This window comes from Herpailurus yagouaroundi, unplaced genomic scaffold (assembly GCF_014898765.1).
Source record: "Herpailurus yagouaroundi ecotype Mexico unplaced genomic scaffold, PumYag 187, whole genome shotgun sequence".
In the NCBI taxonomy this organism is placed as follows: Eukaryota; Metazoa; Chordata; class Mammalia; order Carnivora; family Felidae; genus Herpailurus; species Herpailurus yagouaroundi.
This window is the reverse complement of record NW_024412418.1, coordinates 31167561-31195013: the sequence shown is the minus strand read 5'-3', so window position 1 is coordinate 31195013 and position 27453 is coordinate 31167561. Positions and strand designations below refer to the sequence as shown.

Here is a 27453-nt window from a genome sequence, read left to right as displayed (position 1 = left end):
TTTGTCTCCCCTCCTGAGGGAAGAGCTGCTTATAAGACATGAGGACCTGTCAGTCCATTCAGAGACACCTGGTAGTAACCTGCAACTTGTGTGGTCCCTAGGTCACTGCAGGAAATGGCCCTCCATTGGGCCTTCAGATTTTCTGCTTGGGTTTTCTGGTTTGTCATCCTCCTTCTCCACCCCCTACTCTCCACTCAACAGTGAACACAAAAGAAGACAGGTTTAACAGGAGTTTCATAGTCTTTCATCGTAACTGGTACAGGGTCTGTGGCTCGGTAATCTATTGCCTTTGACTCCTTCGTTTATTCTTTTTTTTTTTCTTTTTTTTTTAATTTTTTTTCTCAACATTTATTTATTTTTGGGACAGAGAGAGACAGAGCATGAACGGGGGAGGGGCAGAGAGAGAGGGAGACACAGAATCGGAAACAGGCTCCAGGCTCCGAGCCATCAGCCCAGAGCCCGACGCAGGGCTCGAACTCACGGACCGCGAGATCGTGACCTTAACCGACTGCGCCACCCAGGCGCCCCTCCTTCATTTGTTCTAAAACATTTACTTTAAGGATTCTGATTCTAAAATAATTATAGAAGATAATGTTAATTGAGCCCTTATATGCTAAGCATTTTAGCAGCCTTATCTCATTTTCTACTCCCCAAACTCCTCCAGGGTAGGTCCTATTATTATCTCCATCACATGGATGGAGAGGGTGAGGCTACGAGAGCTTAAAGGTCATCTTGGGGTCACATATACAGTGTGGAGTTAGCTGGGATCAAAGCTGGTCTGCCAGGCTCCGGGTCCATGGTCAGGACCACTATGCTGAATTGTTTCCTATTGGGCTGTTACTTCTTAGGTGTCTCCTTTTCAAAATTTCATGCAGAGACCATTCATCCATATCTTTGGGTAGAAGGACGTGGAGGACGGGTCAGCTCCTCTAGCCCAGGAGTGTATCCTTCAAGGGCGTGCAAAGGCTGGTTTGTTAGGTACCAGGACGACGCCTCTAGCCTCAGCAGGGACATGGCCCCAAGTTGGACACACTGCCTTCATCTTCTTGGGGTGCCTTGGCTGTGCACCCCTCATCTGTCTTGTGTAGTCAAAGCCTTCCATCTGACCTAGTTTCATTATGATGTGACTTCAGGAAGGTTCTAACACTTGCTTCTGATGCTTGTATATTAGCACCTTTGCTATTCCTTGCTACTTGCCTGTATTTTTAACTTTACACTTCAGGTTTTCTCACCTTTTCCAAAAAGCTGAAATGTCCCTGTTCACTTGGTGCTGCTCCAGAGGAAGAACATTTACCACTTTCCAAAGACGTTGACCCTGGGATGGAGACATCTGTTTCATTACGGTTCCAGGTGACCCTTAAAAAGTTCTCTTTGAAAACATACCCTTTTCAAATGGGTAGCATGCGGGCGCCTGGGTGGCTCTGTCGGTTAAGCATCCGACTTCGGCTCAGATCATGATCTCACGTTTCATGAGTTCAAGCCCCGCATCGGGCTCTGTGCTGACAGCTCAGAGCCTGGAGCCTGCTTCGGATTCTGTGTCTCCCCCTCTCTCTGCCCTGCTTGTGCTCTCTCTCTCTGTCTCTCAAAAAATGAATAAATGTTAAAACATTTTTTTAAATGGATAGCATGGATTTTTAAAAAATCACATATCATCTTCCCACCTCATTATAAGGAATTCGTTTGTCCTGTTTCCTTCCTTGTCTTTCTTTTTCCACACGTACATAAGTTGTACTTAGTCATGGTGATGGCATACATCCATTTTATGTTTACACTTAATATAGTGAATAGGAATTTCACAAGTTACATTTTAAGTGTGCAAAGATGGTCATTTTATTTTTTCTATAACTGAAATCTCTATTTTGAATTCCCTTCAGCCCTGGTGGCAAAAGCAAAGGCACACACACACACGGATCTTACCTAATTTAGTCAATTCTATGGAAACTTCATCATCCAAAGGTTTCCTAAACCTCTTTTGGACAAATTCAGTTGATTTAGAATGTTCTACCTCCATCCTCCCCTCTGAGAGTGTGATCAATCCCCAGGGGTCTCACATGGTATTAAGACTTCACTTGAAGGTGAGGGAGGCTTCTGATCCTCATTCGTTAAAGTCCAGTGAGGAAAAAGACGCCAAATATAACACAGAAAGTTGGACATATCGATTGTGGAAGTGCTGAGAAGCCAAACAAGGAAAGAGATTAGCTCCAGGGAATCTGCTATCACCATCAGGTTGGAGGGACACAGCAAAATGGTGGTGCCCCCAAACCAGGACGTTTTGTCTAGAACCATTGCAGAGGCCTCCTCGCTGAAGCAGCATGACTACATAGGATGGGCCACTTGGCAGGACTTAGAATCAAAGGAGACAGCGTGAGGCAGGCGAGACAGAGACAGGGAGAAATACCCTGACTTCTCTCCTGCCCCAACACTTCAGCCTCTCCCCACTGCCTCTCGTTGGCCAAACCAGTTGGCAGAGGAGCCTGGGAGATGTAGTTGCCTGGAATAGAGAACAGAAATGGGGTACTCTGAGGGCAGGAAATGGATGTGAGAAGAAACAAACGACCAAGCCTGACATTATTTGACCTATGCTAGCAACTGTTGAGGAAGAGCAAGGCCCTCTCTGATGTGTGATGGCTGGCATCCATTCATGTTGGCCTCCACTGAGATGTCCATGGGCCTCTTGTGGCCTCTAGTCATTGTTTTATAGACTCTTTATTTCCTTGTTCTCTAATACCCCTTCAAATCCGTCGGACCCCCTTTCAATCCATGTACACCCCTGTTGGAGATTATGGCAAAGTCTGGATAATTCACCGTGCTCTGGAGAGGGGGCTATCACAGGAGACTTAAAGGACCACCTCAGGCTTGCTCTGTCTAGTTTTGCCTTGCCAGCATGCCTATCCCATTGTGTGAAACCATGCTAAGGCAGGGATGGTACGGACAATCTCCCTGAGCTTCCCTAAGGAAGTAAGGTATGGGTGTCCTCACCTCTCAAATTCCCCCAATCCCACTGTTAAAAATTATTTGCATTCCTTCCAGGGCTGGCCTTGGGGGTAGAAGGAGACGAAGGATGGTGTGGGTGAGGGCATGGGACTTCCTTCTCAGAGTACCTGCCAATACCTACCACTCTCACTTCACGCCCGTGTCCCTAAAGAACACTAAGGAAAAAGTGAAACTTGAGCTAACACCTCCACGTTTTATTTGGCTGCATTTGTATGGATACGTATTAAAGGAAACTTAACTTACTTAACCATTCCCTTTTTGGACATCCGGATGGTTTTCAGTGTTTTATTACCAATCAGATGGTGGATGTGTGTTTAAAAAAAGGTGGCGGAAGATGGCCACCTGCCCCTGTGCCTTTATCCCCTGCTGACCCCCTGTGCACCTTAAAGCCAGCACAAGGAGGAGCAGGGGGCTCTTGGGCTTATTCGTGGCAAAAAGACGAGACTTCTCAGCTTCCATGTTGTGCTAACTCTCCCTGCCTCCCAGTCTTGGTCTCTGCTTCACGCTAGATCCTGGCTAGAGATGTGGCATCTCCTTTTTAGGCTGGTCCTTGTCTCACACTGCCTTTTCGGGTTTTGCCCAAAAAGTGTCTTACACTGTCCTTTTGGTTATACCACTCTGGGCCATCCTGGGTTACTTCCTCAGAGGGAGGACGGACATAAGAGGTGGGCTTTAATTCCTAAGGTCTGTGTCCTAACCCCCAGCTACAGACGATACCTCCAAAGTTTATCTTCAAAATTATGTTTAATTTTAAAGTAATTTATTTTTTTAAGTTTATTATCTTTTTTAAATTTAAGTAATCCCTACACCCAACTCAGGACTTGAACTCATGACCCCCGAGATCAAGGGTCACACGCTCCTCTGACTGAGCCAGCCAGGAGCCCCAATTTTATTTAAAAAAAAATTTTTTTTTCAACGTTTTTATTTATTTTTGGGACAGAGAGAGACAGAGCATGAACGGGGGAGGGGCAGAGAGAGAGGGAGACACAGAATCGGAAACAGGTTCCAGGCTCCGAGCCACCAGCCCAGAGCCCGACACGGGGCTCGAACTCACGGACCGCGAGATCGTGACCTGGCTAAAGTCGGACGCTTAACCGACTGCGCCACCCAGGCGCCCCCAGGAGCCCCAATTTTAAAGTAATGTAAAAAGTAATATCTGATCAGCTTGGGAGATGTGGAAAACACAGAAAAAGAAATGGAAAAAATTAAAGTTACTTCAAATTCTACCATTCAAAGGCAATCCCCACAAATTCCACAAGAGAAAGGATGTTGCTAATTTTGTTCTCTTCTGTAACTCCAGGGCCAAGGCCCGTAATAAGTGCTCAGTACATATTGCTAAATTAATAACCTTTCACTTAATTTTTTTCAGCCATTTAATACAAATAGAATCATACTCTACCTACTGTTTTTGTAACCTACTTTTTGTGAAGTAATATATCATTAACATTTTCCTAAATTGATACATATTCTTCAATATTATTTTAATAGTAGTAGGGTATTCAGTTGTAAAAGTGCACTGTAATTAATTTAACTAGTTTCTTAATGTGATACGTTTAGGATTTTTTTCTTAAACTTTTTACTCCTCCAAACAACTTTACAGTCTTGCACAATTGTTCACCCAAAGGGAACGTAACACGCATTTTTAAAGTTTATTTATTTATTTTGAGAGGGCGGAGCAGAGGAGCAGAGAGAGAGGGAGAGAGAATCCCAAGCAGGCTCCACGCTGTCAGCACAGAGCCCAACTTGGGGATTGATCCCACCAACCATGAGATCATGACCTGAGCCGAAATCAAGAGTTGGACGCTTAATTGACTGAGCCACCCAGGCGCCCCCACAGACACACATTTTTAAGGCTTTGGTGCCTTCTGCCTTCTAGGAGGTGTGTGTATTTCTAGAACAATGGATTATACTGGAATGTACATTTTATGAAGCAGGGATTTTGTCCAGTCGTACACTATACCACAGTGACCCTGGCCTAGGACAATGCCCAACACAGAGCAATGCCTAACACAGTTAGTTCTTAATAACTATGTGTTGAATTTGCTTCCCTGTATCTAATAACGCTTACTATTGTTTTAAAAAGTTTTTTTTTTCCAGTTTGATGGCAAATATAACACTTCCTACATTTAAAAATCATAAACCTGTCCTACCTTCTATCCCCAAGTGCCTAATAAGCCTGCGGTAGTTGGACGTAAATATTTAAAAACTATTCTCAAAATCGAAAGCTAGTCAGGCATAAGCTCTTAGAGAACTGGGATCTCTGGTTTCAGAGATTCCCAGAAGCTCAAGGTGCTATGACTCGAACCTGCTCCCAACCACATAAAGCCAAGCCTCCCATCCCAGTGGGAGATTTCTTTTTTTTTTAATTTTTTTTTTCAACATTTATTTATTTTTGGGACAGAGAGAGACAGAGCATGAACGGGGGAGGGGCAGAGAGAGAGGGAGACACAGAATCGGAAACAGGCTCCAGGCTCCGAGCCATCAGCCCAGAGCCCGACGCGGGGCTCGAACTCACGGACCGCGAGATCGTGACCTGGCTGAAGTCGGACGCTTAACCGACTGCGCCACCCAGGCGCCCCCCCCAGTGGGAGATTTCTGCAGGTAAAAGAAGACAATGAGATTCGGGGCAACAGCACTCATCCTGAGATACTTTACCATGAACGATACATCTTTGTTTTTTTTCCACAAAGCCAACCTATTGACCCGGAAAGAAGAAGTTTGTTTGTTTTTTTTCCCCTCCTTTTTCTTTGGGGATTTGGAAAATGGAGGCTTCCATCAGGCAGCCCCAGGGGACAAGACAACAGCATAGAGTGGTGACATCACCAGACTGCAAAGATGCCTTGAAGCAGGACTTATGTGAGGGTGGGGGCCCTGGGAGCCCTGTTGGTACAGGGCTGTGTGTGTGCAGGCACATGTGCATATGGGTGCGTGTGCGAGTGTGTGTGCATGCGCATGTAAGCACCAGTCAGGAGATTACCAGGAAGCCACCCAACAGAATCGAAGTTGGGTTTTTCTTCTGTGTGCCCTTGCTTAGTCTGCTGGGCTTTGAGGGGTTAGACCGCTGACACAGGGTGAGAGGAAAGGAATTTGCCTTGATTTCCAGGTCACTTTCACCTGATGCACCAGGACCAAAAAATGAAAATAAACATAAACATGAACATAGAAATAAAAAAAAGGTAAGAGAAGAGAAGAGAAGAGAAGAGAAGAGAAGAGAAGATAACATAACATAACATAACATAACATAACATAACATAACATAACATAACATAACATAACATAACACGGGGCCCCTTTCCAATGGAGAAACAAGATTCTGGAAATGCGAATACTCCCAGTGTGCTATGCAAAGTGGCCAAGCCAGAGGCCCCACACCTGCCTTCCCAGGAAAGTTGCCATCCATCCACACACAGGAAGCAAGGGTGGGCCTTGTCATCAAAGCAGAGAGCCTTCCCTTTGAAGAATTTAGACAAACAAAGTATCAATGGAGAGCCACACACCCAAGAAACGAACACTATTCAGATATGAAGTAACTGTGAAACTTATTCAAAGTATGGGAGGACCCACCCGGTCTCTTTTAGACAATAGGCTTGTTCTAGATTTGGAAGTGGTTCCCTCCTGGGCCCCCACAGTCTCTGGGTGATACGCCCAAGCATTTCTCCCATCCCTTGAGTCCCGATCCTCTCTCTTTCTCTCTCTTGCACTGCTGTTACCACCTCCTGTCCCCACATCTGCGGTCTTTCCTGTTCTAGTCCATTCTCCACATTGGTCACCAGAGATATCTTTCCTAACGGTGCATCTGACCACATCATTCTTGTAAATTCTGCTAAACATCCTTCACTGGCTCCCTATGGTCTTTAGGAGGAAGCTGGCCCTTGAGGCGGCGTATTTCCTCACCAGTGGCTGACCTCTCACCTTCAGTCTCCGGGCCTTTGGACACGGAGTGTCCTGTGCTGGACCCCCATCCCTCTTCTTCCTCTGATTTGTTCTTGCTCTTTGCTTTCCCCAAATCTCTTTATTGATCAGTGTGCCTTTCCCATAGCATCATAATGATTGTCTTACAAACAGGTAGGATAGAGGTTATTAACTGTTTTTTTCTTATTTTTAAAGTTTACTTATTTTGAGAGAAAGCCAGAGAGGGCGAGAGGGAGAATGGGAGGGGCAGAGAGAGAGGAGAGAGAGAGAATCCCAAGCAGCCTCCTCACTGTCGATGGAGAGTCTGATGAGGGGCTCAAACCTCGAACTCACAAACCGTGAGATCATGACCTCAGCCGAAACCAAGAGTCAGACGCTTAACCGACTGGGCCACCCAGGCGCCTCAACTGTTTTTTTTTTTTTTTTTTTTGGATGAGAAACTTGAGGCTCTAGGAAGTTACCGTTCTTTACCCAGATCATAGAACTAGTAAATGGAAGGTCTGGAGCTCAAACCGGGCAGTGCACTCCATCTCCTCTTGGCTTCGCTAGATAAGACATTGCTGGGAACAGGAGCAGCAGCTGCGGCAACATCTATTCCTGTATTTTTCAACGTCCACGTTCAAGATCCCTTCTCAGCAATCTCTGATCTAAAGCTTAGAAAGGATTTCAGATTTCAGCACAGGCCTAAGATCAAGGCCTCTGTAGCCAGACTACTTGAGTTTGAACCCCAACTCCACCCCTTACTAGCTGTGTGATCTTGGAAAGGTCACTTGGCCTCTCTGTGCCTGTTTCCTTTTCTGCAAAAGGAGGATAATAATAGTTTTTCTTTTAAAGTATAGCTGTGAAGATTAAGTGGGTTCTCTAAGACTTGGAAAAGTGCCTGGAACGGTGAGTGATACGGAGGAGCCAGCTAAGATGACTGCCAGACCTGCTAATTGTGGCCCGCAGTCCACAGCACCTTCCATGACAGACAGACCCGCCATAGGCCCGGCTGTGACAGTCAGGGGGCCTGCCTCCCCAACCTGTCCCAGAGGTGAGCACCTGATCCGGAGAGAAGAGATAACGCATAGGATGGCCTGGCACGGGGAGACAAGCTGGGTTGATCAGATCCTCCTTCTGGCACCTGAGCTGGGCCTACCCGGCTGTCAGTGGGAAGGGAGGCCAGAGGGGGCTCTGGGTCTGGGTGAGGCAGCGGGCGAGCCGAGGTCCCAGGGAACTCAGTGTGTAAATGGTGGAACAGATGTTCAAGGAGAGACTTACATCACGAGAGATTCAGTGATCGTGTGGGTGGTTCTTCCCTAAGGCTGCCGAGGCTCCTGCTGACTTTCCCGCACACCCCCTGGATGCCTCTCTTTCCAAAGTTTATTCTAAATCGGTCCTCTCACATCCATCTCCACCCTAAGCCACTGTTGTGTCTTGTCTGGTGACTTTGGCAGCCTTCTAACTGGTGTCCCTGCTTCTCTTATCCCCTACAATCCAGTCCCAATGGCACAGACACAGTGACCTTCTCAAAACGTGTTCCCTTAAAACCTTCCCACTGCATGGAGGACGGACTTCTGGGGCCTAATTCCATAGCATTCTTCTCGTCATTCTCCACGTTCTAGCCACACTGGTTTCTTGAATGCGTCAAACTCATTGCGGTCTCAGGGCCTTTGCACTTGCTATTTGCTCTGTCTGTGAAGTTCTTCCCCGGGGCTTTCTTTCAGCTGGTTCCTTCTGGTCTCATTTGAATTGTTATCTCCCCAAAGAGGACCTCTCTGGTCACCCTATAAAATACTGTTCTCCCTGACCCCCTTCATTGTTTGTCAATGACTTTAAAACATTATCCAGGTGACTTACGTGTGTCTCTGTGTAATGACTGGCTCCACTGCTAGGATGTAAATTTCTTAAGGAGAGGAAACTGACCTGCCATGTTCACTACGGTAGGTATTTCCAGCAGTGACCATGGCGCGCTCACAGAACATTGTAGGCACTCAAATCATTCAAATCTTTTGTTTTAAATTGTAGTTTCCACTCCATTCCCAGTCCATGTATGCCCCCTCTTTTCTTACAGGTATCTTGAAAATCAAATGAGCCTACTAAAAGTAACTAACAGCTTGGATCTTCTTACCCATTTCCACCTTGCTAGAATGTTCCACTCTGAGCCCCTTTCTCTACATTTGACTCCTCCACAGCCCAAATGAGGCGCTCATGTCGCCTGTGGGAGGTTGCCAGCAGGCTTGTTTTTATAGCATCCTCCTATGCTTTGACAAGTGCCAGGGCTGGGGAGCCTGAGCCCGTCCACCCTGTTCCCACCCCCTGCTGGCTGACAATAAACTCCCTCCCAGCCACCGTCTATTTTAGATAGTGTGGCATTGTCTCCAGCCATGATCAGTTGGGTCAAGTCTCCTTACATTGACTCTGGCTACTCGGTGTGGTAGTACCAAGTGGGGAATGAGGAGAGGGGCTCACCAGGGCAGGAGGGAGAGAGGACCAGAATGTCAGCCCGTCCACATCTCCCCTCTCTGCCACCGCCACCGTAACCATTCTGCAGATGCTGCTGCTTAAGTGACTTCCATCAAGTCACTTTTCAGTGAAGCTGCAGGGAATGGCAACATAATGTGAGAGAACGGTACAGGTGGGGGATGGCTTTTCTTTGTAGGCAAACCTCTGACTGCTGTTATCTGGAACTTATGCTTCTCAAGAAGGAAACTTCAGCTGCTCCCTAAAGACTCAGAATAAGAGTAATATTGAATATGATCACAGAAAATGGATTCCCCCCCCCTCCCCAAAAAAAACCTGTGGAATAGATTTATCCATTCTTGATGCAGCACTATTCAGAGGACAGGATCTGTCTCTGGCTTACTCTCCAATGTATCTCCAGATTCGAGCACAATTCCTGGGACAAACTTATTGGGTGGATGAACCCTGAGCCCTTTCTTTGAGAACTTACTATATGCCCAGATCTAGGCTAAGCGTGAAGAGGAGTAAAAGAGGTACAGACAGTCCATTCTCTCCACCTTTTGATTTGGTTGTAAAAGATCTGCTACCAACCAGCTTCATGACCAAAGGCAAGTTAGCCCTTCTGAGCCTGTTTCCTTCCCTTTCTTCCTTCAGAAAACATGGATAGTAACAGTATCCACGTTATAGACTTCTTGTGGGGCTTGAATGAAGTCAAGTATTTAAAGCAACAGGCATGTCTTAGACTTGCTCAGTAAGTTATCATTAATAATTCCATCAGCATAAAATATCGGCGGTCCAGATTTTGAATCATTTTTGTCAGCTGAACCCTCCTACTAGCCCTGAGTTGGTCCACTAAGTTCCATTTAGCCAATTTGTATGAAAAGCTTTCTAGGGTCGTCAAATCTTCTCTGCCTTACAAGACCTTTGTTGAATCGAGTCAGTGTTATGATGGGTCGGTGCAGTTTAATGAATGGATGAGATGTGTAAGATTGATTGCCCATCCCCTAAATGGTCCCAGATTGCCTGTACCTTTTGTTTTGTTTTTCATAGGTTTATTGGCCTCCTCTCTTCCTGACAAATTGTCCTCTCTGCCTTCTTATAGTTGTCAGTTTGCCAACTGCTTGGGATAAATGCCTTCCTCTGATTTGCTTTGGCTTGGAAACTAAATAATCAGTCCCATGAAAAGTGTGAGTAAACCAAGGGCATACAGGTTTTGAACGAGCACCTGAAAAGCTGTATCTTTTATTGCAAACTTTGGGTCCTCTTTTTTTGACTTCTCAGCGATTTTCTCATTCTCCCTGTGTTCTCACTAATGAAATCATACTGCATGGACATAAAAGTTCTTGGCATATGTAGGCACTCAATAAAATCTATCAACAAAATGAAGGAGCAAGAAAACACAGGCATAATTTACTGTAGACCTAAGGGGTCTGTGCAGAAGGAAAGGATGAAGTGGGGGAGTATACAGGGAAGTTAATTTGAGGACTTTGAGGTTAAAGTGAGGCATGCTGGAAGAGACAAATTGAGCTGTCTTAAAAGAAAGGCAAGATGGTGGGTGATGATAAAGCTGATATCATGCAAGGGTATAGAAGGGAGGAGTGGACACTCCCCTTTCCCTGCTTGTTTTCCCCAGGCTGATGTGAACAAGGTATTTGTAGAGGATTCACTCACCCATCCATCCATCCATCCATCCATCTATGCATTCATCCATCCACCCACCCAGCCAGCCAGACATCCACTAAGCATCTAATGTGTTTGATTTATACCAGGTGCAGGAGACAGAAAAAAAAAAAAGAGGTGCTCCTTTGAGAAGCTCTCTTTGTAACTCAAGTAAAAAAAAAACAAACTAGCAAAGAGTTGATGTTGTAGTCTTGAGTCCAAAGACAAGTATGGAGGCAGGATTTCTTCTTCCTTGGTGACCTTGGTCTTTCCTCATCAGACTTTGACTAACTCGATTAGTCATTATAGAGTGTACTTTGCTTTACTTAGTCTACTGATTTAAATGTCGATCACCTTTGAAAACCTCTAAAAATGACCTCCACAGCAACATCTAGACTGGTATTTGACCAAAAGCTGGGTACGGCAGCCTAGCTGAGTTGACACACAAAACTAACCATCACAGGGCAAACTGAATCTTTTGGTCAAAGCCCTCCTCTGCAAGGTGCATTATTGCTTACAAAGCATTCATGGTCACATCTGATCCTCAGAACATCTCTGTCAGGAGGAATATTAGCTTCTCTGTTTCATACATGTGGAAATTTAGGTGCAGGGAGAAGAACGTGTAGCTGACAAATGACAGAGAGAGGATCCCAGCCTAAGCCGTTTGATTTAGTTCTGTGTTCTCGTAACTATATCACACTCCCTACAACCGGGCACATGATGTCACTCACTACCATTCCCCTGCTGGTCTTCCTTGCATGGCCTCACAGAGACTTGCAGGGATTGGCTCAGAAAACGGTTTTCAGTTTTCATTTTTCAATTCTCCCATCCAAGCACTAACCAGGCCTGACCCCGCTTAGCTTCTGAGATGAGATAAGATTGGGCGTGTTGAGGGTGGGATGGCCGCCGACCATTTTCCAGTTCTAAGTGTGGTGTTCTGGGGCACGACCCAGGTGTGTAATGCGTGTGCACACGTTTGAGTGAGTGTGAGCACAGGTGGCCTCCCACCCCTGCTGCGATTCCCTCACGGTGGCCATCTCACAGCTGGGCCCTCTGCTCCCAGGATAGGGAGGCTCCAGCACCTTTCCTACCACCAGACCTGGGGAGTGGTAGTTGGAGCTGAGCGGTGTGTGTGCCTCATCAGTCCCTCCTGTTCTGATGGCAGATGGCACGCCTACTTTCTGAGCTGGGATCACCTCCCACAGCTCACCCAGGGGACCAGCAGTAGAACTGGCCTTCCGTTTTGGCCTCTGTCCCAAGCTCCTGTTTTGGTGAGCTGGTGGACAGACCCTGTGTGGCCTAGTAGCATCTGTGGGCTCTGGAAAGGGTGGGCCACCCTCTTATCAGGACCAACAAGAGGGACCCTAGCACCTCTCCTTGTACTCTATGTTTTGGAGCCTGGCCTTGTTTTAGGAGATGAGAGATTTTTTTTTTTTTTCCCAGTTCGAATCTTATTTGCAAATAGTGCTGGGATCCTGAGATTCCTCCTCTCCAGGGACTTACATACTCGACCACCTCATGAAAGAGAAGTGGACAGACACAGCTGAGCACAAACCTCTCTGATTTCACAGTGGCCCTGAGGGAAGACGGAAGATGAATGAAGACGTTTCTGAAGAAGGCTCACTGGGGGGGGGGTAGGACGCACTGCCTTCTAGTTTCTGAAGTCCTGACTGTTTGCTGGGCTGGAAGCCTCGTTCTGCGTGTCCAAGAGAACAGAAATGGACCTTGGCATGGAGGCAGGCTTCAGGTCCGTGCTGGCAAGAACTTGTCCCCCCAGTCAGAGCTCTACAAGAAGAACGAAGCATTGCATGGGAGATTGTGAGCCCTCTCACCACCCAGCTGCCCCCCTGCCCCCCAGAGGTGTTCATAGGCTGGACAGCTCTCCGTTGGGAAGCTGCCCCCAGGATTTCTGGATTTAGTGGAAGACTGACCTAGGTGACCTCATACGTCGACTCAGGTTCTCCAGCGATGCAGGTCTTCCTTAAAGTGTCAGGTCCAGGAGAAGAAGGACACCAGTAGGCAGGACCCGATGATTCTCTCTACCCAGCCCTCCTCAACTCCCTCCGGGCCCACCTTCTGAGTAGCAGCAGCCCCAGGGAGGCCCCTGCCTCTCTCTTCGGTCCCCTAGCCTGGGAAAGGGCTCGGGACCCTGCAAGGGGACCGGGATGGCGAGGTCGCCCATTGGCTGCGCGGCGCCATGTGAACGTTGTTGGTTGGTTGGCGGGAGGGAGGAGGAGGCGGTTTCCCGGGTAACGGAGGGGAAGGAGCGGCGGCAGCGGCGGCGGCCCCGGCTGAGGAGCGCTGGCCGGAGCGCGGTGCGAGACCGGCTGGAGGCTGCGGCTCCGTGAAGCCGCGTGGGCGCAGGTAGGAGCTCGCCGCGCCGTCTCCCAGGGCAGGGCTGGGCCGGGCTGCCCCGCGCCACGAGCGGCCGGGGGAAAGTTTGCAGTGCGACGGGACGAGCAGGGAGGAGAGGACTTGGGGATGCTCTGTGCTGGGCTCCGGGGCCGGGCAGGGCGGGGACTGCCGGTGGGGAGTGGGCTGGCCCCGCACCGACCCGCGCAGGGGCCACACCTGCGCTCGGGGACCCTGGCGGAGGGTCGGGGCCTCCTCAGCCGGCGCGGCCGCAGCACAGAGACCCCGCGGGCGGGCGCTCAGCCACCCGCGCACGCCGACGGCCGGCGGGCCCTTGTTCAGAAACGTGCTGGGAAAGTGTTCCCCGGCAGATGCGGGCTGGGGCGCGCGGCGCCGGGCTGCGAGGCGGTGCTGGAGCTCCGCGGCGCACTTTCCCCGCCTCGGCGGCGCGGCACACGCCCCCAGCCGGAGTGGGTGTGCGTCCCTCCGGGTGTGCGTGCCCGAGGCTGGGTGGATCTCCGTGTGCGTGTTCCCGTGTTTCCGGGTGTCTGGTGTCTGCGTGCCTCTGTGCGTTCCCCTCTGCTTGACTGTATCTCTGGGTGTATCCTCACGTCTGGGTCCCTCTGTTTGCTGTTGGCGTGGGTGTCTGTGAACGCCCTCTCCGAGTGCTTGTGTCTGATTATCTCTGCCGCTCCTTCTGTCGGCATGTCTGTGTATTTTCGGTTTTTGTGTGCGTGTGTTTCCTCTCTGTACGCTTGTGTACCTATGAGTGTGTGGGTGTGTGCGCGCGCGTGTTTTCTGTCTGTGCCTCCGTTCTCTAGCCACCTCGCTCTGGTACCTGTTTGCGTGTGACCCTCTCTGGGTGGGTGTGCATCCTGGTGTGTGATCTCAGCTTCTGTAGGTATCTGGGTGTGTGTGTGTGTGTGTGTGTGCCTCTAAGTCTACGTGTGTGTATGTCTGGATCTCTGTGAGTGTCTACTACGCCTGTGTCCGTGTGTGGCTGAGTCTCTTCCCTGTGTCCATATCCGTGTGTGTGTGTGTGTGTGTGTAGGTGGATCCGAGCCGGGGGCAGCGAGGCCGGGCCTCTCCTTTCCCCGGCGTTCTCTCTCCCACGCTGGGGGTAGCCGCAGGCCGAGGGGCGAGGGCGCGGGCGGGGAGGGGGCGCCCGAGCGCCGGGAGCCGCGGCGCCTCCCGGGTGTGCGCTCCGCTGAGCCGGCTCCTTTCTTGCGGGCAAAGGGACCCCGGTGGCGGCAGAGGCAGCCCGCGCGGCCCAGCTGGGGCCCTAGTGACTTATTTTTGTGTGTGATCCTTTCTTTTCTTCAGGGAAGAGGCGGGAGCACGCTCCGCTCGCTTGCCTGGCGCAAATAAAGGCGGGGGTTGGTGGCTGGGTCAGCCCTCCTCTCCGGCTTAGCAGTAGCGGCCAGCTCGGCCGACTCCCTTCGGGAGAGAAAAACAAAAAAGAAAAAAAAACAAACAAAAAAAACCCACCCAAATTAAACACCCAGCCTGGAAACCACCCTGGTTCCTCGTCTCTCTTTCTTACATCTTATGTAACTTATTTATTGATTGATTAATGAAAGGCTAGGTTTCCAAGAAGCTCCTCGTTTCCCCTATTGACACTGAAGACTAATTAAAAATGCTGTGTTGGTGATGAGTGTTAATTAGACCATTGGAAAGACGGATGCACCCTTGTTTCAGAAACTGAACTACAGTTATAAGATGAAACAGGTCAGGCTTCCCTTTCCCGCCACCACCGAAAACCCCCCTCCCCCACCATTTAATCCAGGTTTAAAACCAGTTTTCCCAGTCTCCAGCCACCTGGGAGAGGGAGGTTTGGTGGGGCTAGAGAGGGAGACAGAGGCGAGAAAGCCAAGGGGGCTTTGCCCAGTTTTAAAAACTCTGGAGAATTTAAGAAGGATGTTTTACGAAGCCATATAAAATGGGCTCACAATTCTAACGCAGAGGCGGAAGGAAGGAAGGAGTGCCTTCTACCTGGGCGGGCCTGGCCTGTGGCTTGTCTAGCACCTGGAATCCCAAATTGGCATTTATCAAGGGATAGAGTTTTATTGCAGGAAGGAGCCTCAGTGGGCCTCTTGGAAGGATGCCTCTATATCTGAGATAGAGCCTTTCCCGGACCCCCATATTTGGGACTGTACCTCCAAACAGAGTCTTAAATTTTTTTCCCCTCGGGGATTGCCCAGAAAGCAGGAAGGATTTGAGCCGCTGTGGAATGGGAAGTTGAAGCTTTTTTGGAGACTGTGTTTGGTCCAGGCCAGAGAAAGCCCTGACAATGTGTTCAGGATGTCTTCAATATGACTAGATTTATCTTCTGGACTTTAAGGGGGAGGCGGGGACTTGCCCTAAATATCCCATCCCCCATCTTATGGTGCAATTGGGTCCAGACTCCTCCTCCTCCTCCTCCTTGTTCCTCCTTCCCTTACAGCTGCTCCTGGCTGACTTATGGCACAGAGAGAAGCTAGTGACATGTTGCTGCATTGAGGGATCATTCCAGCAAATGTGTTGCTTTTTCAACAATCCATTAAATGTTCTCTTAGTCCTACCTTTCGGGTTTTTGTTTTAAGTGTGTTTAAACTTTCTGAGATTTCTCTGGGCAGTGAGAAACCAGAGATTTTACATCAGGACTTGCTCCAGGGAAGCCCTCCCTCCTGAATCGGGAAAACAGATTGGATACAACAGCTAGCTGACAGCAGCATCTCTGCTGTCCCCTTTCTTGGGTACCCCGTACCCTCCACCCCTCCACCACCATCCCCAGCACCAGCAATGGCCCCAGAACTGGTGGAGACTGGCTCCCAGAAAACAACAAAAGGCTCCCAGGAGGAGTTGAACACCCTCTCACTCCCCGCTGATGGGGAGGGATTTCTGTGGAGAGAACGTCTGTCCCCATGTGCACTTGGGGCGTGTGCGCCGGCTGGCCTGATGGGATGTGACAGGGTCTCACCCGGGAGAGAGAGAGCTAGGGCCGGGTGCAGAGTGAAGGAGCCCAGAGCTGTGAATGAAACAGTTCCTCTGGAGAAGCCCCTTCCAAGTAGGAGACCCTTTGGCACCTGTCTTTTTAAAAAAATTATTGTTATTCGTCACGAGGAGAGCCAGGAGCTGTAAAAAGTGTGGACTCTGGATTCAGGCTGCTGGTGAAAAGCCAAATAACAGTGATCCTGCCAAAGAGGCCCGGATATGAGCAAGGACTGTGAGGTCAGATCTGGGTTCAAATTTCAGCCCTGCAACTTACTGTGTGGCTTTAGTTAACTTACTTGACCTTCCTTATCCGTTGTCTTATTTCTGACACAGAGCTAAGAACCCCTCACTGAGGCAAGAGAGCTGGCTACAAGCCCTTGATAGAGATAAACTGAATGAATGAACGTGTATATCAGTAGACGGTGCCTGCCCTGTGGCAAGCATTCAATACATGCTAGCGGTGAACATTTCACCTGCCCTTTGTCGGCAGGTGATCCGTCTTCCCACTCTTGAGTGCGATCATCAGCCCCGCTTTACAGATGAGAACACTGAGGCTCAGAGAGGTTAAGTTACTTGCTTAAGTAACTTGCTTAAGAGTTCACTTGCGGAGATTCAGACCTACATCTGTCTGAGCCTCCTAGTTTGAGGTCTCGGTGTAGATTCAGAAAAGGGTACTTTTGCCGGAATGTATTCGCCTTGCGCCCTGGAATGAAAAAGCACGGATCTGAGGTTTCACCTTTGCCGGGGATCCCTCGAGGGCGCTTTGGAGGTAGTGGTGGTGGGCAACCAGAGGGTGCCTCCTTCTCTGTGGAAGCTGAGCTGTCTCCTGGGCTAGCGGAGGGCCTCACCCGTGCTGCCTTTAATGTCAGCCGCCCTTGGCTAAAGGAGGTGCCCCTCCTCTGGACATTTCGTTCTCATCGACTCCTGCCAAATTCAGAGCATTTGTGACTTGGGAATTCACTTGCCAAAATCTGTTCTGGTGGAGTGTCTTTTGTGGTTTAGGACAAGCCTTCAACCTTTCTGCCACTTCTCTCCCCTCCCCGAGAGAGGAGCATTTCCCCTCTTCCTCCTCACGAGCCCTTTGTGGCTGAGTCTCTTGTCCCCCTTTTAACCTGCTTTGGCATTGAGCCGTGCGGAAGCCCTTTGTGATAGGGGATGGCGTCGGCCTCATTCCAAAGTAGCCACCGGTCAGGACAGCTGCAAGGGATGGTCTGAGGGCTTCTGTCTCGTGCCCACTGCGGCCGGATCTGCCCACAGCTCTCCCGGAGGCTGGCGCGGCCTGAATTGTAGAATGGCCAGCGAGTTGATTAGAAACGCTGGCAAGAAACTCATGCCTTGCAGGGAAGGGCTTTCCCCCCTTTTTTCTTTCTTCCCTGGTACTGCCGGTGCGATGTATGGGAAGAGGCATTCATAATTATGCGTTGGTGCCTCTTCATGGGAATTCTCAAATACGTTCCCACCTCTCGGATGCGCCCGAGGAAGGGCACACCCCGTGCGAAACGTGTTCCTGGGTGGGGAGGTCCCTCCCCTCTCCTCCCTCCCTGTCCCTTCAAGCTTCTGTGACGTCAGCCGGGAGGTGACTGGGTGCCTGCTCTGCCTGCAGGTTCCAAGGCAGGGAACGCAGCAGCTCGGTAGCACAGTCGCCTTTCAGCCCTCAGCTGATCGAGGCCGCTCTTTTTTCGCCTCCCCGGCGACCCTGGCGTCCCGCCGGCCACACGCCGCCTCCGCAGCTGTAACCGAGGGGGAAATGGTGGTGGCTTTTTGCTTCACAGACCCCTGCTTCCCTGGCTCATCCTACCTGGGTGCCTTATTCCTGTGGTGGTGATGGTGACGCACCCCCCGCCCCGGGTTTGAAAGATAAGCCATTTCAGGCTCTGGTGCGCCGATTTCAAGAACAGGGTCCTCTGTGTGCCTCTCACCAGGAGGAGTGGGGGACCCTATGAGGCCCCCCGGTTGCTCGTCCATGGATGTGCTGGGGGTGCTGAGGGGCTCGGAGCAAGACCGCTGGCTACTGCTTGGTTGGGGCTCCGGATGGTGGGCAAGACAGCTCACACCTGAGTTCTTCCACGGAAGACAAATCTGTTGAACGTTGTCTCCTCAGGTATGGGTCTGACTCCATGAAGAAAGACGACAGCCCGGGAGGGGAGCAGCCTCTGTGATGAACGCTCGCAGGAACTGTGAGGGGCGGCTTTGCGAGCAGCGTCGGCGGTGATTTATGGGAGTCGGGGGCTGCCGGAGAGGGATGTGGATGCTATCAGCGCGGTGGATTAAATGCCCATTTACATCGTTACTGGCATATAAATTATCGGTGCCAAGGAGACAGTGAGGGAGAGGATTTCAGGGGCAGTAATGTGGCACGTGCCCCAGGACATGGACTCGTCTTGGCCCAGATCTGTCCCCTGGGCTCTCAGGAAGCCGGTCTGGGAACTGAAGTAAAGCCCCGATTCCCAGCTCGCACCATGCCAGCAGCAGCCGCCCTCACTGTTGAGGCGGTGACGGCGAGTGAGGTCCCCGAGTGGGTGTTAAGAAGTCGGGAAGACCTTTGAAGAGGTCGCGTGCGTTTCCCCGGCTGGAGAGGGCCGTGTCTGGCCGCGTGCATGCGCCCCTTTTGCCTGGGATATTTTCCCCCCTCCGTGGATTTGGAAGCCTCGCTGAAGGAGAGAGGGATTTTGTTCCTGGGAAATGGAACCGGTTTCTGAGGCCAGCCAACAGCAGAAGAGAAAGCTGGTCACCCACGGACTGGAAGATCAAAAGAGGGTGAGTGGGTAGAACTCCCGTCTCTGGGCTTGTGGTGCTGGAATTGCTAAGCTCGATGCAGAGAACCCAGGTGGTGGTCAGAACCTTGTGTCCTCGTTATGCTTGCTTGTCTTTCTCGGGTGAAGCAGGCGGGGTGGGGGCTCCTGATTTGCTAGGTCCTAGTGCTGGGCTTGAAGTGCGCGAGGGGACAGAGGAAGAAGGGGGAGAAAACCGCATTTCGCCCGCAAGCCAGAAAGTCAAAGATTTATAAGCTGTTGCTCTAGGAGTTAACAAAAAGCGGTGTGCTCTCGAAGTCGAATATGAGCTTATTTGCACGGAAGCCCCCTTTGGGCTTCACACACTCTTAGCACCTTTTGGAAATGGTGCTCCTGACAGCAGTGGTTTCGTTTGAGTTATGCTCCGCGTGGTCTGCTGGCTCTTGTGTTTACGGATCAAAAACATATCCTACTCCAGGCTTTGGCCCCATCTGTGAGAATGTCACAGCCATTTAAAAAGGCCTGTTGAGTGTGGGTCATTTGCTGTCATCGGTCTGAAAGCTGCAGTCACCCAGGACCCGTGTCTACCGGTTAAAGTTCAAGTTGCCTTTAAAAGCCAGACACATTCAGGAGTAGCACTGAGTGGCTGGTTGTCTCGAAAGAAAGCCAAAGCTGTGTCTCCTCACTCCCAGGGGAACTGCGAGGACCAGGCGATGGCAAGGGTTAAATGCAGCTCAAGCAGAGCCAGAGTCCATGTTAATCTGAAAATAATTTCCGATATTTCCTTTGAAATGTTGTGGATGTCAGAAAAACTTCTGGTGATCTCTTGGTGTGGAGTGGAGTATTCCTCTCCTGTTTCCCAAAGACTATTTCTTCCTGGAGAAAAACAAGTGGAGGTGAAAATTAGCCTTACAACTTTTGCCTGTAATTTAGATGGCTGTGTGTGTGTGTGTGTGTGTGTGTGTGTGTGTGTGTGCGCGCGCGCGCGCGAAAAGGATTTTGGATGGGGTTTCGCTCTGACTTTCAAAGGATAAAAGTCAACGGAAACAAATTACATTTTATAAGCATAGATACTGACTCCATTCCTTTTTTTTTTTAAATGTTTTTATTTATTTCTGAGACAGAGAGAGACAGAGCGTGAGTGGGGAAGGGGCAGAGAGAGAGGGAGACACAGAATCTGAAACAGGCTCCAGGCTCTGAGCTGTCAGCACAGAGCCGGACGTGGGGCCTGAACTCACAGACTGTGAGGCCATGACCTGAGCTGAAGTTGGACGCTTAACCGACTGAGCCACCCAGGCGCCCCATACTGACTCCATTCCTAAAGAAAAATACTCCATTCCTGAAACTACACTTACCATTAATGCAGGAAGAATGCCCACTATCTTAGGCGTCTAGATAAGTAAATTTGTTTTGTGGTGTTTGACTTACTCAGTGTATAACCTGCTGGGTCTGTCTGCTCCTATTTCTGCAGGAGCTTTCTGAGAGACTGGAGGACAATCGGTAATTGTTGTGAACAGAACCTGAGATTGACTGCATTTTACGAAGGGTTAGCCAAGTTTGGTATCCAGACACTTAGCGGAGGACCATTTGGGACCTCTGACACTGTAGAAAATTTTAATTGGGCTGGAACACCGAGATAATATGCAATTATGACGGCCTCTCCTTGGCTAGGTGCGGATGTCTGCGTTTCCCATCTGTGTTCTTGGCTCTAGCTGTGTTGGGTCCACATGTACTATGGAGCCTCTGCAAGTAGAATATAACCCCAAGTGAGGCTCTGCAGCAGCTGGGGCAACATCAATTGGTCATGCTCAGCTGACATTCATTTTAACTTGAACTCTAGCCGTCATGGCGATTATTAAATTTATAATGATATATGTAAGATCCATTTTAATGACTCTCTACGCTTGAGTGAGCTCTCACTTGCGCTGGCAAAATAAGGCTTACTAGAGAATTACATTTCATCTCCTACTGAATTTTCCAGGCTGTGGTTGAAACTTTGCTGAGGAGGAGTGAGATTGTTTTTCCCGATAGGCATTGGGATCCCGTTCTGTCTTGCTCAAGTACAGTTTTGCTCGAGTACAGTTTCTGGGCTTCTAGAAATACTGCCACCGCGGCAGCTTCTGTTGGTGGCGGCGGCAGCTTCTGTTGGTGTGTGCATGTGTGTGTTTGTGGGTAAACACACACCCCATTTGCGTCAAGTGTGAAGCTAAACAAGCCTCCCGGCGTGCAGCCTGGAATGTCTTGTCCACGGAGCTGAAAGGCGACTCTGCAGCGTTTTGGCTCAGATATCTCGGGTGAGCTGAAAACTCTCTTCAGGGGGGATTGGCTCAGAATCCAACAAAGGCACAATCAAGGCATCTGCCTGGGAGCTGGGAAGTCTCCACCAGCATGCTTAAGTTACCAGGCGTTCATTGGCACCTGATCCTTGTGGCATTGCTGTCAGTTTGTGTGTGTGCGTGCATGTGTGCACGTGTGTGTGCTCGTGCATGCATGTGGGTGCACGTATGTGTGTGTGCATGCATGTAAGTGTGCATGTGTGCACATATGTGTGCGTGTTGTGCATGTATATGTGTGTAGGACCGTGGTGGGGAGCTAGGGGGACAAGGCAGAGGGAGGGCGATTAGCTTCAATTTTGATATATTTCCTATTGTCCTGAGCAGCAAAAGTCACTTTCTCTAGGGTTTGGTTGGTTTCATGCAACTCAGTGTAGCTTGGCCCTTGTTTGGGGTTTCATATAGATGGAGTGGCTAGTTTTGGGCTCCTCTTGGTGGTATTTGCCTGTGCTTTCTGTATAAAGAGCGCCATGAGCTGCTGACCCCAGAAAGCTGGGTTCAGATGCCAAATGTGCTGCTGCATGCTAGCTGTGCAACCCTGGGAAAGCTATTTAACCTCTCTGATGTTTAGATTCTACATTTTTAACAGAGGATGGTAGTATTTAATTGCAGGGTTGTTAAGATTAAATGAAATAAAGCTGGTAAGAAATTTGGCACTTGGTAATTATTTAAGTACTGTTCTGTATATTCTTGGGACAGTTTGCAATGCGGGAGTCTTTTTTTGTTCTTAGAGGGTTGCATGTGATTTTGTCTTAAATCTTAAAAAAGAAACCCTCAAGTAATACATCCTCATTACACATTCAAACATTACAGAAGAATACAGAGTGAAAATTCCTCTTCTCTCTGACTCTATCCAGCACTGACTGCTATTAACAGTTTGATATATACCACTCCTGACTATGTTAGTTTGTGTTGCTTAATAAAAATGGAATCGCATTGTACATATTTTTAAGAAACTTGCTTTTTCACTTAATATAGTGTACATCTCTGTCTGAGTCACTACATACACACCTTCCCATGACTTTTAATTACTAAATAGAGTTCCGTTGTAGGATGTGCTGATGTTTATTTGAATAATCCCTTAGAGATGTACATTTAGAATGTTTCCAGGTTTTTGTTTTTGCTCTCTGATTTTTTTTTTTTTTTGGTATTACAAAATTCCTTCATTCATTTTTTTCAACAAGTATTTATAATAAGTGCCTTCCATGTGCCAAGCACCATCTAGGAGCTAGGGATAAACTAGATAGACAAGGTCTGTGTCCTGAAGCTTACATTTTAGACCAGCGCTGTCCTGTATAACTTTCTGCAGCAATGGAAATGTTCTATTTCTGCACCATACAATGTAGTAGCCCCTAGCCATAGCTGGCCACGGAGCAATGGAGATGTGGCTAGTGTGACCGAGGACCTTAATTTTAAATCTCATTTAGTTTATTTAAACTGAAATAAACACATGTGACTAGTGGCTACTGTGTTGGGGGCGTGCCTCTCCGAACAGTAAGCGGCTGGCAAGTGACTACATCATTTATTTGTGGACAATGGTTTATGCTCTAAAGAAAACAAATAGGGCATAGTGGTGTAATGGGTGAGGGAGGGGTGGATTTCATATTTATAATCAGTTTTCACTTTTTAATAGAGGGGTGACTTACATCGGTAAAGTGCATGCTTCTTATGTTTACAGCTCGGTGGATTTTTATACCTCTTATACATCTGTGTAGCTACATACAGATCAAGACACAGACAATTCTTTGCTCCCAAGAGGGTGTGACTTAGTGGAGTGGAGGGGATGCCTCCCTGAGGAAGTGCTTGTGACTGGAGACCTCACTGATAAGGAGCTGGCCATGGGACAATCAGATGGCTGATTGTAGATGTGCACGTGCCCACTCTCATCGTGCCACTTAGATGGGTTCCATTCAGAACTTCCCCTCGGGTGACTCCTCTTGGCATCACTCTGGGCAGTAGGTCCCGTGCATTCCCCAGCACTTGTCAAATTTAAATTTTGTGCTGAAGTCAGGAAAAATCCAGAGAGGCACAGGGCTGCAAATTGCTACGGACAGAAATTCAGTGAGGTAAGTATTGTTCAGTGCGGTAAGAACCCACTTAACTCGCATAGATGGGAGAAGTAAAATTTCCCTGACAGACACCTATTGATCAGTCAGGGGAATGACTCTTTGATTGATTTTTCTCTACTCCTCCTTAGAAGTTTGTCCTTCACAGATGGAGCTTTCCCACACAGGATGAACACTGTAAAATAAGAATTGTTCAGGGGTTCTTAAGATACTTGATGACTGAGTGGTGACAAAGATGGCTTAGTGTGAATTCTCCTGGCTGTCAGCTTCTCAGCATGAAAGCATCCTGGAGACAGTGTTTTAAAAAATGACTTTGGAGAGGGTGAACTCGGGCTTAGTGTAATTAAAATCTCCAAGGTTGGCTGAACTGCTCTGGGTTGCCAAATCCTGCCCTGCAGAGGGGAATATATTATCCTACTGCCCATCAGGTTCTCCTCTTCGTTTTTATTAACGGCGTCCCCAACTTCCCTGTCACCTGTGGTTGCACTCAGAATCATCTTTTGCCTTTTGCCCTGCCCCTCCCCGCACCCCCCCCCCCCCACCAGCCAAGTTCACTACTTTTCCACACAGTCATCAGGGACACTTGCTCTTAAGCCACCATGTATCTGGGGGCTCTTTTTCCTCTTTCTGATCTCGCTACCGAGCTTCAGATTGGAGAATTCTTGCCTGGTTGGTAGCATAGTCTCCTGGCTTCTCCTGGAGAAGTCTCCGTTTCTTCTTTGGTCCATCCTCCGCTCCTGGCCAGATTAGTCTTCCTGGAATCCAGCTATTATATCCTAGTTAGTGATTTCCCCACCGTATCCTCCAAAGAAGACACTCTCCTCCGCTCCTGGCACTTTACGCTGTGGCCAACTTCTGGCGTGCAATGGGTAAAAGTTTGAATCTCATTGGAGTCTTGTTGACCTCAGCTTCAAGCCTGGAGAAGTTCTGTAACCTCCCTGAGCTTTGCTCCTAGTGGTATTTACTCACAGGTTGTAAGGTGCTTAGCACCGTGCCTGGCACGTAGTAAGTAATCGGTAAGAGGGGACTGCTGTGACCGGCATAGTCACCCAGTGTCTCTTACCCAGTCCTCTTGCCAGACTCTGACTGCTCTTCTGTGAACAACCTGCCCATTTCCTCCTACTCCTGAGACTTTGCTTATGCGTTGTGTCCCCCTGGACGGCACCCCCTCGAGGCCCCTCATCCATCCTCTGTGAAGAATGGATCCTCCTCAGAGAGGCTGGGTGGCTCAGGCACTTAAGCGTCCGCCTCTTGATTTTGGCTCAGGTCATGATCTCACAGTTCGGTTTGTGAGTTCGAGCCCTGCGTCGGGCTCTCCACTGACAGCATGGAGGCTGCTTGGGATTCTCTCTCTCTCTCCCTCTCTCTCTCTCTCTCTCTCTGCCCATCCCTGCTCACACACTTGCTCTCTCTCAAAATAAATAGACTTAAAAAATATTAAAAAAAAAAAAAGAGTGGATCCTCCCCATGTTCCTATACCTCGCTCAAGTGCTGCCAGAGTTAACAGTTCACCCCATTTTCTTCGTGGTCCAGATGCTTTTACACATGTCACACCCCTGCACCAGATTGTCGACTCACTGGAGAAGGGAACAGCCTCATCCATCTCTCCATCCCCTGGCACACAGTAGGCCCCAACAAACATTGGTTGAACATGGTCGCTTTGAGATTCCTCTTTTCCTGTGGTCCTAAAGCTGGATCTCCTCTTTCAAAGTGGCTGGCTTAGTATGTCCACTCGTATAGAAAGAAGAGGGAGAAATCGGATTCAAGGAGATGGTTAGGAGTTCTGTGCGGTGATTGATATGTTTGATTAAAGGAGGACAGATTGGTTGGGTCTGGTGAGTGGAATAGAAGAAAGGGGTAGAGGGAAGCAACGTTTTGAAGGAAGAAGCAGGAGAGTTGGGGTTCATGGCTACACTGGTCACCAGACCGACAGAGGCAGGGCGGGGGGGTGAATCTAATATGTCGCTAAGCTTTGGCACTTCGGTGGCTGGAGGGAGCTTGGAGGGGGTTTGACGTCATGACATCTTCTGATTGTTTGTCTCCGCAGAAGGGCTCTTGACTCGGTTTGCACCAGCGGGCTCAAGCAGGTGTCGTGTATTTTCAGACAAAGAAGGAAATCAAGACACATGTAGTTAAAGGTCATTTCCCAAGCACACGTGATTAAACTCGGTGAATTTTTCAAAAAGGATTGAGAAATTAGATGAATAGGCTCAGGAGAGGGAAAGGATCCTATTGAACAATTGCTGGGTACTGCAGAGTGTAGTAGGCTCCCCTTTTGTTTTCTCTCGCTTAGATCTTGATGTAGATATTATTAACCCATTTTACAGATACAAAAGCTGCGATGAAGGAGCTCTCCAAGCCCCTTGACTGTAGCACCTCACTGTCATTTTACCTTGCCATTAGGGTTCTATCTCTACACTTTTTTAAACCAGATTTTGCTTTGAAAATCGTTTCTTCCAACTTCGTTGCAGTCATACATATGTATATACATGGGCGCATACACACACGCACACACACACACACACACACACACGCACACACACACATGTATATATATACTCCATAGCAGGATTGGCTTTGTGGCACCTTACAGGTGTTTGCTCGTTTGGGAACTATGTCCATATTATTCATCACATCAACACTACCCTCCCCAAGGTCGGTCAAAGGCTGTAATGAGGCTGAGCAGCATTAGAAGAATTCTCCTCTGCCCTAGTGATCCGAACTCTGAGGTGCTGCCAGTGTGGGCAGGGCTGTGGACACATGGATGCTCACGCATCTGGTGAGGATACAGGGCCTGGAGTTCTTTCCAGATGAGCTGAAATGCTTAGTCTTCAGCCTGGGCTGCTTGCCTTTGGAGCCTGAGGTAGCAACAGTTACAAGTTGATCTGCCTCCTGACAGCTCCCTCCCGGAAGGCCTGCCTGTCTTCCTGGCATCAGTGGAGGGGGTGGTAACCAAGTGCTCCACGGATGGACACCCAAGACCTACCACAGCACATTTCACGTGTCATTGAAGAAGGATGGAAAAAGACGGTAGCCAGACATAACTCGGTTCAGTAAGTTTTGGGGCCCTATTCAGGCATAGGAGGAGAGGGGACAGCAAAGGGGTCAGGCCAACGCCCTGCCTTCATTTCAAAGGAGAGAATATGACACAATACGAGATCAGTCTCATTCATTCATTCATTCATTCATCCATCCCACGTGTGTTATTTACTATTTATTGAGTACCTACTATATGCCAAGTCAGCCACAGCATGGAGCCCTGGAGTCATAATGATGAGCTTAGATACTGTCCCCAATCTCTTAGCACTTTCAGTATCTTGGAGGAGTCAGTTCAACCAGCAGTGACATTTGGGACGTCTGGTTTGAAGAGGTCAGGGGAAGCTTCCCTAGTGAGAAGCAGACTGGAGGAAGGACTACATAAGCAGGTCCCATGGTGGACTGAGTTGTGTCACCCCCAAGTTCATAGGTGAAGCCCTAACCCCGCCATGTGGCTGTATTTGGAGACATGGCCTTTAAAGAGGTAATTAAGGCTAAATGAGGTCATAAGGGTGGAGCCCTAATCCACTGTGACTGGTGTCCTTATAAGAGGAAGAGACGGCAGGGGTGCCTGTGCACGGAGGAAGGGCCACGTGAGGGTGTAGCAAGAAGGCAACTGTCTGCAGACCAAGGGGAGAGGCCACAGGAGAAACCAACCTGCTGATACCTTGATCTGGACTTCCAGCCTCCAGGACTGTGAGATAGTAAACTTCTGTTTCAGCCACCCAGTTAGTGCTATCTTATTATGGTTGCCCTAGCAAAGTAATACGCTGGTGTACAGAGAGAGAGAGAGAAAGAGAGAGAGAGAGAGAGTTGGCTAAAGGTATTTTGCCTACAACAACCCTGACTGTAAGCTCCCTGAGGGCAGATACTAAATTTGTTCCCTAGCATCTGACACACTGCCTGATGCCTGGTGCATATTTTGTAAATATTTGTTTTTTTTTTTTTTTTTTT

At 49.0% G+C, this 27453-nt stretch overlaps 1 protein-coding gene across 1 annotated transcript in view; it reads left to right on the top strand.

Moving 5' to 3' along the window:
• The first annotated feature begins 13291 nt into the window (after positions 1-13291).
• The window catches only part of NAV2 (neuron navigator 2), a 742917-nt gene continuing 728755 nt past the window's right edge, over positions 13292-27453 (top strand). The window contains exons 1-2 of the mRNA XM_040495644.1: positions 13292-13371; positions 18434-19089. Coding sequence (XP_040351578.1) covers positions 19015-19089 — 75 coding nt within the window. The 5' untranslated portion in view covers positions 13292-13371; positions 18434-19014. The remainder of the gene's footprint in view (positions 13372-18433; positions 19090-27453) is intronic.